The sequence below is a fragment of the Pseudonaja textilis genome, chromosome 2, assembly GCF_049901715.1.
Source record: "Pseudonaja textilis isolate UNSWEBS1 chromosome 2, rPseTex1.2, whole genome shotgun sequence".
In the NCBI taxonomy this organism is placed as follows: Eukaryota; Metazoa; Chordata; class Lepidosauria; order Squamata; family Elapidae; genus Pseudonaja; species Pseudonaja textilis.
Genome location: NC_141991.1, coordinates 87,017,512 through 87,032,466, shown reverse-complemented (window position 1 = coordinate 87,032,466; position 14,955 = coordinate 87,017,512). Strand labels below are relative to the sequence as shown.

At 37.7% G+C, this 14,955-nt stretch overlaps 1 protein-coding gene across 4 annotated transcripts in view; it reads left to right on the top strand.

Annotated features, from left to right (window-relative positions):
* SH3PXD2B (SH3 and PX domains 2B) overlaps window positions 1-14,955 on the top strand; it is a 133,890-nt gene that overhangs the window by 27,041 nt on the left and 91,894 nt on the right. For all 4 annotated transcript variants that reach the window (XM_026696378.2, XM_026696377.2, XM_087924517.1 and 1 more), the window contains exon 2: window positions 1,861-1,941. In XM_026696378.2, coding sequence (XP_026552163.1) covers window positions 1,861-1,941 — 81 coding nt within the window. The remainder of the gene's footprint in view (window positions 1-1,860; window positions 1,942-14,955) is intronic.

The following is a 14,955-nucleotide window of genomic DNA, read 5'->3' as shown; positions in this document are numbered from 1 at the left end:
GGTGGGCTGGGTGGGCATGACCAGGGTGCATGGGGTCAGGGTGGGCATGGCCAGCTTGACATCACATGTGTTGGGGGCACCTGTGATGGCCTTGGTGGGGCTGGGGGGATCCTCCTCTAGCCTTCTGCCAGCAAAAAATAAAGCTCTGGAGGGCCACATGTAGCTCTCCCAGACTCCATTTTCGGCCACGACAGCCTCCTCCAGCATTCTGCCAGCAAAAATGGATCTCAGGAGGGGGCTCCATTTTCACTGGTAGAGGCACCGCGGGCCAGTCCTTCACTGTTTCCAGGGAGGCCCTACGGGCCGGATCTATGTGATTGTATGTAATGCTTAATAGCATCGATCATTTTTTCTTTCTCCTAAGTGATGATGTGAATTCAGGATTATTTGGGGAAAGAGTATTGTGCTAGAAATCAGCCTACTCTTTGAGGGAGATGGGCAGTTCAGAAATGCAAAGGTAAGTAGGTAGGTAGGTAGGTAGATAGATAGATAGATAGATAGATAGATAGATAGATAGATAGATAGAGCAGTAGCACTTAGACATACACCGCACCACAGTGCTTTACAGCCCTCTCTAAACATATTGCCCCTAACAATCTGGGCCCTCATTTTACTGACCTTGGAAGAATGGAAGGCTGAGTCAATCTGCTGCATTGCTGGCAGTTGGCAGTCAGCAGAATTGTGGGGTAGCAAAAGCAGGCAAATATTGATCAGCATTGCCAAGTCTAAAAGTCTTTGATCTCTAAATACTCCCTAGTTACCCCAGATAGCAAGTGGGTGGGAACTAGCTTAGGGAATTTTCCCTGTTTCTGATACAACTTCTGTTCTTTTTCTCTGCTGTAAAGACAATTGAATCATTCAGAGTCTCTGTAGCACTCACACTTTTAGGATTATGGGAAGACAAAAGTTGCTGTTGTGAAATTTAACTATATGTCCTCAGGACTTGGATATGACTCAATAATACAAATACACTAGTCATGCTTCATCTTATATTAAATAATTTCATAGAAAGTTCTTTGTCAAACAGAGTGTTTTTGTTGCAGGGGGCTTTATTTAGCTGGAAGAAAAGCTTCAGCTAACATTCTCCCTAACTTTATGGTTTTCAAATAAAAGGAGGCTTTGAGCAGTGACAGAATAAATATTCCTTGCATCAGAATGATAAACTACAGTATGTACCTAGTACCCACTAGAAACCCTTTAATACATTGTGATTAAAATGTGTTGGTCTCTATAGATCTGCTGCATTATCATGCAACCAGAAGTAAAACATGCTGTCCACTCTCAGAAACCATCCTTGGTTCTGACCATGACGCTATGAGAGAGACCACTGTCAATACTAGAAATAAATGAAAAAAAGCAAGAACAAATAGGCAGCAAACAAATCCAGTCTTTCAGATCTTCCCCGATATCCATATGTTCCCAAATAAAGCAAAGTGAGATGTGCTACTGAAATCCCAGCTTCATCTGAGATTGTGGCGATAAATCTTACTTAGATGCTTTGAAGTGACATAAAGTCACGTTGGGTGCATCCTGAAATTCTGAAAGACTGTCTGAAAAGGAAAATGCGATCCTCCCGTCTGTTCAAGAAGTATCTAGTAAAGTAGAAATGTGCTCCGAATTTTATATGTTCTCCATGTTCAACTCAGATGTCTTTCTATTCCTCTGTGGATGACGAGATTGGTTCTGCATATGGCCTTTTTGTACATATAACCCATGCAAATTACTGCCCAATTTATGGTATCTTCTGTGAATTAGGTTATTTATTCTAGACTAGCTCTTTTGCTGAACACTTAGTATCACAATTATCCACTTGCCCAATTGGATCTGATATTTCTAAACCATATGTCTTCTTCCCCGCAGGTGTACATTATCAAGGTCACTTGGTCCAATGGCTCAACAGAGGCAATTTACCGACGATATAGCAAGTTCTTTGATCTGCAGGTAAGATTTCTAAATTTCTGTCAGAGAAATTTTACAGCTCATTTTATGGAGCTGTAATATTATTTTACCTGGTTTTGTGCTCACAATGTATCTTTAAGGCAACATCTTTTATACTTACGTGCATGCAGCCATATACCTAATATTACTGCCTTGGGTACTATTTTAGACTTGATACAAAAATAATTCACCCTATTTGTCTCCAGACTTTTGCTCAGCTATTTTCTTTTCCTTTGTAATAGCTAGCAGGAGAATTCTTTCCTGTAAATATATAAGATCATTAAATAGGTTATAACAATATTAAAATACCAACTTTTAATCAAAATCAAAGCATATCTATAAGTATTATTGAATAATCCAAAGAATCATATCTTCATCTGATCAGAGATAAGAAAGATTCTGCTTGGGTCAATCTACCCATGTTTTTAAGTGATCTAGACTAGGTCATAACCATGTTTATATTAGTAACCTAAATAGGAAGAGCTTTATCAATTACATTTCAATTGTGGATTGGATTAATGTGTGATGATAACTTTCTCTTCAGTCACTTCAGACAAAGGGATGATTTTCATAGGAGCAGGATTTTTTCTATAAGCTCATACTGTTTTGTGCTGGGCATGAGATTTTAGATGCCACTATCAAGAGAATATTTGAGGCTCAGGGCTCAACATTATCTTTGAGCTTGGTTGTTTTCTTGCAGACATTTCTGATGATGTTACCCTGGTGGGTAATGAAATGAAAAGAAATGTCCCCACAGGACCCCACAGATGCCACTATTTTGAAAGGAAAATGCTTTTGGCACCTGAATAGATTTTATTTATTGATTTAATGAATTTGTAAGGTAGCATATCTCAATTCTGGCTGGTGAATAATATTAAAATGAGTTAAAAACAATTCCAATCAGAAATACAAACATTAAAATACACAGTAGCTGAGGAAGGTATCAAATCAACAGTCACTAATACAGCCAGAAGGCAAGTCCTTCCATTTACTCAGGGGTCTTGGTCCGGTCACAGAATCAGATCTTGAGGGCCTTATGAAAGGTTTTTAATATTTTGTTCACTAATCTATTTGGCTGATATTGTGAAAACTTTGCTTGGTATAAGAACTATTGTTTTAATTCTTTGCTGAATTGTACCACAGAATTCCTACCCTTTAAATTTTGATACTTTTTTTAAAAGGAGGCTTTTGAAATATTTGGACAACAATCCTTAAGCAGCATAACCAAGATCTACTTGGTTTTTTCCCTGTTTTCTAAAGCTTACCTTCCAGAGTTTTGAAAAAAATGTAAAATTTTAAAACAAAGGCCCGTTTTTCTTAGAAACTTAGGTCTATTTCCCTAGATGTTGTCTGTTCCACACCAGTATTCCCCTCTGTTCAAATTACATGTGAGATTTGCTGAGTTAATTTTGCTCCAGTCCCAAGGAAGTGAGTGAATATATTACATGATGGTTCTGTGCAAAAGGACTATAAAACTTGACTATTACCATTCTCTGGTATCTTTAGCCAAGCTGCATTAAGAGTAGAATTTGTCCTGTCATGATTTACATGATTTGTAAATAAAAATACCTTAAAGTAACCCTCTGCCTACTCACAAATTCTAATCTTTAAATTTACACTTACTCACTTATAAAAAATGTTTATTATTGCAAACATTCTACATTATATAGTTCGAGCACTGCCACGTCTTTATATTGTTATTATTTCAGAAGTCATTTCAAATAAATCAAAACATTTTTAGCATCAACTTATAATTGTAGAAGAAGAGTGGCTGAGCTGGAAGGCAGAATTAAACATGTCATCAGTTTGGAGCCATTGTGTTGCCACAAAAGACCCAAGTCCAGCAGCCCCATGAATTCCGTTGACCCTTATCCAGTGCTAATTTAGCTTTGATGATTACAATGGTTGGAATAGAATAGAGCTGGAAGGGACCTTGGAGGTCTTCTATCCAGCACCCTGCTGAAGCAGGAGAACCTATGCTATTTCAGATAAGTGACTAACCTCTTCTTAAAAACATCCAGTGTTGGAACACCCACGATTTCTGGAGGCTAGCTGTTCCATTAGTTAATTGTCTTCACTCTTAGGAAGTTTCTCCTTAATTCCAGGTTGCTTCTCTCTTTGATTATTTTCAAACCATTAAAACCACTGCCCCTCTGATGCTCTGGAGAAAAATTTCATCCCATCTTCTTTGTGGCAGCCTTTGAAATACTGAAATACTGCTATCATGTCACCCCTAATTCTTCTTTTCTTTAGACTAGCCAAACCCAAATCCTGCAGCCATTCTTCATATGTTTTAGTCTCCAGGCCTTTGATCATCTTAGTTGCTCTTGTCCAAAATTTTTCCAAAGTCTCAACATCTTTTTTGTAGTATGGTTACCAAAATGGGTGCAGTATTCCAGGTGTGGTGTTACTAAGGTTTTATAAAGTGGTATTAATACTTCACGTGATCTTGATTCAATGCCTCTGTTTGTACAACCCAGGATTGTATTAGCTTTTGGGGCTGCTGCTACACATTGCTGGCTCATAGTCAAGTGATCATTCACTAGAACTCCAAGGTCCCTCTCACTGTTACTGTTTTTAAGCCAGGTCTTGCCTAATCTGTACTTATGCCTTTGATTTTTCCTACCTAAATGTTAAACTTCGTTTTTCTGCACATTAAAATCAGTTTTGTTTGTTCAAGTTTGTAAGATCTTTTTGGATCCTGAGCTTGTCTTCAGGGGTGTTGTCTATTCCTGCAATTTTAATGACACTAAAGTTGATTAGATTCTTGTCTATAGATAGCAATAATAAACTCTTCTCACTTGAAATAAATGAATGGTTCTGCTTACATGCTCCTGACAATAACTGTCAATTGTAGTATATGTAGCAGAATATGACTTGCTGATAAATGTTGTTTGGTACTTAATTCAAACTTAAAAGTATGGATTATCTATCTGTCTGTCTGTTTGTCTGTCTATTTCCAACCTTTATTATTTTTATGAATAACTCAAGGCAGCAGATCTATCTAATCTAATATTCCTTCCAATTGTCATGAAGTCTGGTGCTTTTCTCCGAAGTACTACAGTCTAGTAGCACTAGCTTTTGGTCTCAGTCCATGCAGGGCTTTCCTGCATTGGCAGCTGGCAGAAGACTCATTCCACCAGGACCCCAGAATAAGCCAAGCTGGTTGGAAAGTCGCTTTGATATTAAACCGCTGCTGCTTTTTATGCACTTCTCAGTTGAGTTTTACTTTTTGGAATTATCTGAGAAATTCCCCTATATTGTGCCAATATCCAAAATAGAGTGAGCAAGTGGCACATAAGGGAAACCCATTACAGATACATGACTCTGGAGCAGTGTTTGAAATCCAAGATCATGAATGGTTTGTTATGTCACTACTCAAAAGCCTGAACCTTATAAGGAGAGAAAACAGCCAGCTCTCAGCACCTTCTGGGCATCAATTCTCTTATTCGTGGAATATGTGTGATGTGTATGATAAGCAGACTGAAATCTGTGTATCACTGCTATCTTGGCAGTGTCATTGACGATGGGATAAAGATGCTATAGTATGAGTTACAGTATTAGGCATAGGAAATATCAGATTCCCAATCCTGAGTAACTTGAATATAAGATGATCAGAAACACACAGAGCTACAGAAGCAGAAATGTTATTATAGAGGGAAATCAGTATGGTAGTCTTTAAATAAACATATGAGCACACTCTTAGCCACAACAACAATGCATAGAGACTTGAAGAGAGATGAGTAATTCCAAATTCAGGTAGGAATTGTATACTTCTACACTTTAACTCATGTCTTAATATTAGCATGTTAGTAAGAAAAATACATTTGCCATTGATATCTACAATATCTAGCTTTTTAATAAGGAATAATTATCAATTAATGCAATCCCCAAATGCAAGGGAATCCTTATATGATTTTGATGCCAGCCAATCTTAGCTGAGCATGGAAAATTGAGTTATTAATGCATAGATGAAAGACCACCAGATAATAATAGGGCTGTAGCGCAGTCTGGGAAGTAAACAGTAATAATCCAGGGGAACGCAATGTTAAATCTCTCCCAATTTTTTGCAATAAAAGTACCATGCATTCACTGGAAGCTGAGTTCAGTCTGAGGGAAGCTTTAGTTCTCTAAAAGAAAAAAAAAGTTGCTTGTCTGTGTTACTTTCTTCAGCTAGTTTACCTTTTTCAGCCTTGCTGAATAAATCCCAAGTAAGTTGTTTGCTTCCTAATCCTGCAGATAATGCAATAAAAAGTCAGCATCACTAATTGGGTTTATGCTAGAAAGAATACAATGTTGAAACACAGGCACTGCAACCTGGGAGATGGGATACTTTCAGAATTTCCAACTGAATTTTCTGTCTGTCTTCATTCCCTCAAGAGGTGATAAAAGTTGGAGGGAAAAGTTCAAATGGGAGTTAACCACTATATAATCACTTAATAAAAAAAAAAAACTGTGACAGAAAAGCTGAACCCAGCCGTTTTTGACAGAATTGGGTCAAGGATGCAAGATCCTGTTGTTAATATCTCAGACTTAGAGAAAATAAGTTAGTACCCCATTATCTTCTCTTATTGAAGATTTAGTCATTAATTGGAGGTATGCATTGACTAGAAATAATGCTTAAATTATGTTATTAATCTTCAAGAAGCCTATATCTTATTTTCTATGATCTGGCTTCAGTCACCCCTGCAGTTTACTGTAAATGCTATTTGTTACACAAAACTTTTTTTTACCAAGCGGTAAGTCAAAGATTTGTTAACTTCCAGAAATGGTATTCAAGAAGAAATGATGATTTTGATGTTCCTTTATGAGCTGAAGAGGTCATCAGTAACTGCTTGTAAGAACTCTTATCTATACAAACACTTTAGACGTGTGTCTTTCTGGAGGCGTGCATGAGCATATGGGTGACATGTCAAGACAAGACACAAATATTTTTGATTTTGCAGAATGCTAAAATGTTGATTGATGTAGCCTGATCTGCTGCTTTATATGTAAAAGCTTCCACACAGCCACAATGTCTGATCCATTTTGAATAAATAGCATAGGGCTACATTTTTCATTGTTTCGAGGGAATGCATATTGAAAAACTATTAAATTGGAGGTGCCAAATCAGCAGTTTCACATAAAAGAAGAAAAATTTCTGCATGGCTCTTATGAGATGTCAAAAGACTTTTTAAGTGAAAAATGCAAAGCTTTCAAAGAATGTATTAATGACTTGATACGCTCAGCACCATTCACTTTTGCTGATCTAAGTAAATCATTACGATGATAGTATAGAAGCTCTGGGTATATTGCTACCCCAAGAGCTTAGAAGAATAAAGAAAAAAGCATATGTCTTTTGTTAGTCAGGGCCATTTTTGAAGAACGCATTAACGATTTACAGATTATAATCTTTAACACAGCAGTGAAACATTCTTGCCAAACAATCTATACAGAATACAATTCCAGACATGGCTGATAGTAGCAACATGCACACATATGCCCAGAGTAAATGTTATAAGGCAGGGTTGGTGACCAATTTTTTTAATTGCTTAGAAAAATGTAATACAACAAAATAGTATGAAGTTGCCCCTATTCCTAACAGGCTTTTCAGTTAGCGCAATGCTATTAATGGCAAAAATTTGTGAAAGTTGTTCTTATAAAATTTCTATAATTGCATTGCATTGCATTAGATCAGTCTGACATAACCTGGTATCCTTTGGATGCTTTGAGACGCTTACTCCCCGTGCATTAACAACAAGTTGAGGAATGCCTTGTTAGATCAATCCCCATCTTAAAGTACATGGTATCTTGATATTGCTTTTAATCTTGGTTTGGTAAAATGTCCGCAAACTATACATTGATCAATAGCCACATAAATATATTAGCTGAGTATGATTGTTTGTTTGAATGATGCTTTGAATGTTTAAGAAATCATTAAATGCCATAATAATAATAGAAGTAGTAACTGCGACCCAGTTTAGTATAGTGGTTAAGGCATCAAACTAGAAACAGGGAATTCTAGTCCTGTCTTAGTCACAAAGCTACTAACTCAGGGGTATCAAACTGGTGGCCCGTGGGCCGGATGCATCACACGCAGGTCACCCCAGCTCCGCAAATGGGAAAAACACCATGAAATGTCATATGACGTCAATTGCCATCATGAGTTTGACACCCACACACTAACTACTCTCTTTCTCTCAGCCCTGGGAAGGAGGCAAGGGCAAACCACTTCTGAAAACTGCAAGGAATAATTAAATAATAATTTAAGTTGTCACATATGGATTGTTTTATGGATTGTATTTGATGTATTTGTGACTGTTGGGTAACCACTAATACAGATAAAGAACCAAGATGAGCATGTCATTGCAAATATTATAAAAGAAAGTTAAAGTATTTCATTTACTGATTTCCTGAATTGCAAATTACATCATGGTCACAGTGAGTAAGCAAGCAGTAAACTAAGTTGCACGTAGTTCCTTTGAGGAGGTATTTGGGTAATGGGAAAGAACAGCTATAAAATTACCAAGTTGGGTAATAGTTGTTTTAGTGACCTTTGAGTGATTCACTTGAGTCATTGGTAGATTTATTTCTATCACATTATCTTTGAGGAATGAGATGAGTTTATCTGGTGTAAATAGGGAGGAGGTTTCCTTTTTGAGTAAGGGGAAAAAGAGTCCATTCCATATGAACAGGAATTACCTTTTTTTTTGGTCTGAAGATTTACTAACAAGCTTTGAAGAGCTGAAGTATGAACAGAATTGATCTGAATCATACAATAATAACACACATATAATAATGTCACCAGCTTAGGATATGGAGGATATATGCCTGTTTAAATAAAGAGTCTCTCTTTTTTTGGCTGAATACCTGGACAGATCTGCACATTGCAGTACAATGTGCAATACAATATGTAGTACAACATTGCAGTACAATATGCAGTACAATGCAGTGAGCCATGTGCAGATGTGTACACTGGGGAAACAAAACAACTACTTCATAACACTTCAACATAGGAGAACAAACACATCAGGACTAGATTCAGCAGTCCATTTGCATTTACAAGACAAAAACCACTCTTTTGAGGACAGCAAAGTCCACATTTTGGCAGAGAGGACTGCTGGTTTGAAAGAGGGGTTAAAGAGGCCATCTGTGTCAAAATTGAACAGCCCTCTCTCAACAGAGAGGGTGGGATCTTTAGTCCATAACAGGGGTCGCCAACCTTTTCGACCTCAGGGACCACCAAACTCATAATTTTAGATCCCAGGGACTACTAACCGGTTCTGTGGGCATGGCCTAATTTGTGGGTGTGGCTTGGTGGTCATGTGACTGGCTGGGCATGGCTTGTATGTAAGTATTATAAATATTTATATAAATATTGATTTTTTATAAAAAAATAGCAACTTTTACCCAAAATCAGGCAAAGCAGGTAGGCAGATTGAATTGCTCACAGAATCACAGATTCATTCAGAGATCTATCTATCTGTCATTGGCTACTCAGTCTGTCACATAAAATTTGCTTGCAAGCAAACTCACAAAATTAACTTACAACACACCATGCATGTAAATATTGAATTTTTTATTAAAAAACAAGAACAACTTTTACCCAAAATCAGGCAAAGCAGGCAGATTGAGTTGCTCACAGAAACATTCAGTGATTTATCTATCTGCCATCGGCTAGCTCAGTCTCTCAAATTTGCTTGCCATGAGTCTGCACTGAATTTGCTTGCAAGCAAAACTTCAGTCCTAACGGAGGTTCAGCTGTGCTGAGCTGAAGATCTAAAGACTAGCTAGAAAGCAAGAAACCCAACCATTTCTTGCTTCCTAACTAATCTAAATCTCCCGGCACAGCAGAACAGATGATGGTCAGAAAAAGGAAAAATAGCAATTTAGCAGGCAAGTTTACCGGGTAAGGAGTGAGTGGGCGAGGAAAGTTCCCGCGGGCCATGTGAGTGGCGCAACCTTGTGTTTCTGCACAGCCTGGATTAATTGCTTTCGGGGGGTGCTCTGGGGGTGAGATTTCTCTGCGGCCCACCAAAATTTTCTTGCGGCCCACCAGTTGGTGACCACTGGTCTATAACATAGTCCTTTCAACAGTTCCAAGAAGGCTCCACACACCCATTTGCACCACACAGGTGACCCTGACGACACAGATAAACCTCCAGGTGACCTTAACGATTCACTAAAAGAATGCAAATGACCAGCTGTCTGTAGAGAGTATAAATCCTTCTATTCCCCACCATCCTGTCAGAGCTGAAGAAGCTTCTTGGATGAGAAGCAAAACATTTTGAAAAAAAAATCAGAAAGTCCACTTGTTTCTTGAAAAAAGCACCTTTGGGACATACAATATTGAGGCATCTCACTTTTAAACTGTGTAGGGAAAATGTATACCAAGATGATAGAAATGAGATTAAGACCAATTATAGAATCACAACTAGCAGAAAAGCAGATGGGTTTTAGAAGAGATTGGAGCTACACAGATGCGTTTTTTTGCATTTAAACAACTAATAGAAAAGAATATGGACACAATAAGAATCTCTTTGTTGCATTTGTAGACCAAGAGAAAGCGTTTGATAGAGTTGTTGGGAAATTGCTATGGCAAACATTGAAGATGCCTTGTGACCCAATAAAAAGGTCAAAAACTGGGTGCAGATCCAGAAGAAGGTGGAGGGAGAACATCAAAGACACAGCACAATGGCATCAATTCATCATGGTTGAGATTGCCAGAAGAGCAAGAACCAGAACTTTGTATCTCCTTGGCCCCCAAGCCTTTATCCTAAAATCATCTTCCTCTTCTTTATTTCCCGTTTTACTGCTTTGGGGGCCAAGGAGATACAAAGTTCTGGTTCTTGCTCTTCTGGCTTGACCCCACACTTTATCCTTCTTTCCTGCCTTGACACTGTGCATTTCATGACATCATTTGGCATCAATTCCACACTAAGTTTAGAAACTATTGCTTATATACATCTGTTCTTTATTCTGTACTACTATAATTTCTGTATTTTGTCTTCATATACAAGGCTATTGGAGATTTGAAAAATCAAAATCTTAATGATAAAGATGAACTGGGCAGAAAGTTTTTGGTTAATTAGGAGTGCAAAAATGTGATCAACATGTGGTTAATTTAATGTATGAAGTTAAAAATACCTTTGCTCTGTATTCGTATGACAAAGCCTGTTTACTGTAGGTGATGGGTCATGTTGAACAACTGGAAACAGTACAAGTTTTTCTTATTAAACCTATTGCCAGTATAATGGGATTAGCTAAAGAAAATCTAAAGAAACCAAGAAAGGCATCCTCATGCACAATAATAGAAAATCTACTAGGGAATTTAAACACTGAGAAATGAATAATCAACGATTATTTTCAGTTCATTTTTAAATAGTGTAGTTAAGTTCCAGTTTTGTCTGAGTTCATGGGAGTGAGGATGCCTCTTACATATATTTATGTTGGCTTCCTTCTTGTAACTTTCTCAGGGTTCATAATTGATCACAGTTTTAGAAAATTAAGCTAATAGTTGTTTATTGTGTTCCTTGGATGCTGTTTTGCTTGACAAATCTGTATCCATAGCCTGGTTTTGTTGTTTTGTTTTATTGTAGGCAAAAAATGATCTGTGCCAAGGGACGATCTTGGGTTAACTGAGGATTTTTAAGAAATACAGGGACACCCAATATACATGCTGAGTCTGATGTATGTGTTTCTTTGAGCTGTAGTTTGGGGCAAGCGAGGAGAAGCTAAATAAACATTTCAAGCTAAGGAAAACATCATGATTTTTCCATCAGATGGGTTCCAGCAAACAGCCTTCCCCATCTCTTGGATCACATTAACTCTTTTGCTGAACTCAGTGCCATTTCAGCTGAGGAGCTGAACTCATCAGAATTAGAAACCCAAGCTAGATAAAGGACAGTGGTCGGCTAAATGTCTGCGCCTTAATTGTACCTCATAACTAGCCTTAAAACCAAAGAATCATTGACATGAAAATTTTCTTTAACCCTTAAAGTAAATGTTTATGGAAGCCTTTTGTGACTAATTTGTGGGTAGGAGTGGTTATATTTACTGTGGAGTATGGGTACAATAACCATTTTTTGGTTATTGATGAGCCTCTTTGGCGCAGTGGTTAGAGTGGAGTACTGCAAGCTACTTCTGCAGCCAGCTGCCTACAATTTGGCAGTTCAAATCCCACCAACCTTCCCAGGTGGGTAAAATGAGGACCCAGATTGTTGGAGGCAATAAGCGGACGCTGTAAACAGCTTAGAGTAGGCTGTAAAGCACTATAAAGCAGTATATAAGTCTAAGTGCTATTGCTATTTGCTATTTATTTTATTTTGTTGCTTTGGCTCTTGAATTTTCCTTTATAATGCAAAATTAGGAACTTAAAGATTTTGTTTTAATCCCCATGGTCACATGGCCACATTCAAGTGCTTGGCAGGTAGCCCATATTTATGGCTGTATGCAGCACTCCATGGTAACATGATCACAATTTATATCATTTTTACTGAAAACCAATATTTACTTCTGGTTTTACAAAAAAAAGAAGAGCAGAATTTACTTCTGGTTTTCAACAAAATTGCCCCATAGCAAACAATGGTTTCCCATGATGACCATAGCATTCCCTGTACAAGCACCACATTTGCTTAATGGCTGCTAGAAAAAATGTCATAAAATTGAGCCGGTCATATGATGACCTGCTTTGCAGGTATCATGACTTAAACCATAATGGGCAATTTCCATTAAGCCATATGTTGAGGTCTGCCTGTACTTTTTTCCAAGAAAAAAATGAACATTATAGGTATGGTAGCCATTGCTCATAAAAGACAACAACATTCTGGGTGAAGCAAACAATGGCTCCACTCAAGTGTGCACACTGTAGCTATCACATGCCCAGGCACAAGTTGCATCTCCTGCTCGGTGTCAAAGTATATTTTTACAAGAAGGTAGGCAGAGGAAATCGAGAAAAAGAGGAAGGTAGGAAGAGGAAGAGAAAGCCAAGAGAGACTCTGCTGAAAACTAGGCTGAAGTTGCATATTGTTATGGCAGACAAAGGTTTTTCGCAGCAGTGGGAAACAAAAGGGGAAAACAATGCACAGAGAGAGAGAGAGAGAGAGAGAGGTGTAAACTTCTCATTTCATGTTTTTGTATAATCTTGGAAACTTCTAACTGTATGGTCTGTTCTGCACTTTTTAAAAAAATAATATCTGCTCTGGATAATTGACAATTGTCAAATAAGCTGTTTACTCAGAGTTGCTACAGGTAGTTCTCAAGTTACTGCAGCCTTAGAAAGAGGTGCTTTCTGATCCATAAAGCGCTTCCAGGCATGATAAAATGTTGTGCTGCTCCCCATGATCTCATGATTGCATTTTGGACAATTGGCAACCAGCTCACATTGACCAGTTGCAGTGTTCTGTGGTCCCAGGGCTGTGATTTGCCAGTTTCTCCCAACCAGGAGACCAGATTCATTTCATGACATCATGATTTGCTTTAACAGCCACTGTAAAAACAGTTAAAAAAAAAAAGCTTCTGGTCATGGTGGATGATTCGACTTATGACCACAATGACTTATGACTGTAATTCCAGTTTCAGTCACGGTTATAAGTTGAAGACTTATCTGTATTATATTTTTGGTTAAGAAACTAAAATACAAATGGTTAAAATGGGTTTGAAGAGAGAGACTGAGTCAGGAAGAAATAGCCAGTTTTATTGGATTTCGCTTTTTAGAACTGCCGCAATGAACGGCAATTAGAGTTGAGGCTAATTAGAGTGTATTCATTTTGTGCAGTATGCAGAGTTAATCAAAGTAGAGTCATCTAATCCCAACAGCTTCTCCATCTTCTAGATTATAGGTCGATTTGGAGTAAAGAGAGTTTAAAATGTCATTAAAAATGGACCCTTTCTTTGGAGAAAATGTTGTTAAACCACACTTGAGAGATTATTCCTTGAATACCTGGTTTCATGCATCCATGATAGTTGAAGATTTTTGACAGAGCAACCAGAAAGTGATAAAAAAAATGTGCCACCTGTACACATTAGTGCTACTGACTGTTTACTTCTTTAAATACAAAGGTAACAGTTCAGTTTTGTGGTTTAAACTGAAAGGACTGTGTTTAGGTTTTGAAGTTCAGTTTTGTATTATTCCTTGTTGGTGTATATTTCAGGGATGGACAGTTGGCTTGCTGAACTAGGGACATTTTTTTTAGTCCACCTTGAACAAAGTTTTGGTTACAGCTCTTTTGACCACCCACTGTGGTCTGCAGGAGGAAGATGAAAAAAGCAGGACTTCTGAAAAAGAACTCTTCATTGCTAATGAGAAAAAAGGGTACACAGAATACTTGGTTTCAATTATATTCTATAATGGCATTCTACATTTTCTCTCTCTATGATAGTAAGAGTTTATTGGCAAACTCAAATAAGTTTTGACCTAGATATTAAACACAAGTTTTGACCAAAGTCCACTTTTCAAAGCAAGAGGTTTTTTTTATAATAAAGACCATGTTGCATGTGCCACAAATTATCTGCTTGTGCTTACCACACAAGTGGTAGAGTTTATTTTATGTGTGGACAAAATAAGCAGGAGAAACTTTCCTGAAAAATAAATACTCTAGAATTGTAATCTAAAATAAAAGGTATCATTATGTTGCGTAGGAGTAGACTTTGAGGTGAAAAGGTTATAGGAAGCACTACTGAAATGTCAGTAATCTAATTTTATACACAACTGTAGTCCAATCTTTCTGTTATGTCTACAATATAGTCTCAGGTTGATCCGAAGATAATCAAAATCTGCAGGTAATATTCCTCATTACTCTACATTCAGTGTGAGACCAGCTTTTCCTTCACTCCTCTCTACCCGGTGATATAGCTTGACTTCAGGAATGGGTAATGTCTGATTAGCTTGAGGGAAGTTAAATGTAATATCTTTCTCAAGATGACCCACGCTGCTTAAAGCTGCTGATCCTCATAGTTCCCATGCTTTCCTTTACATGTGATATGTAGTAAGAGAACCCCCTGAACCATTGGTTTGTCAAGCCCTGGGGAAATCAAGAG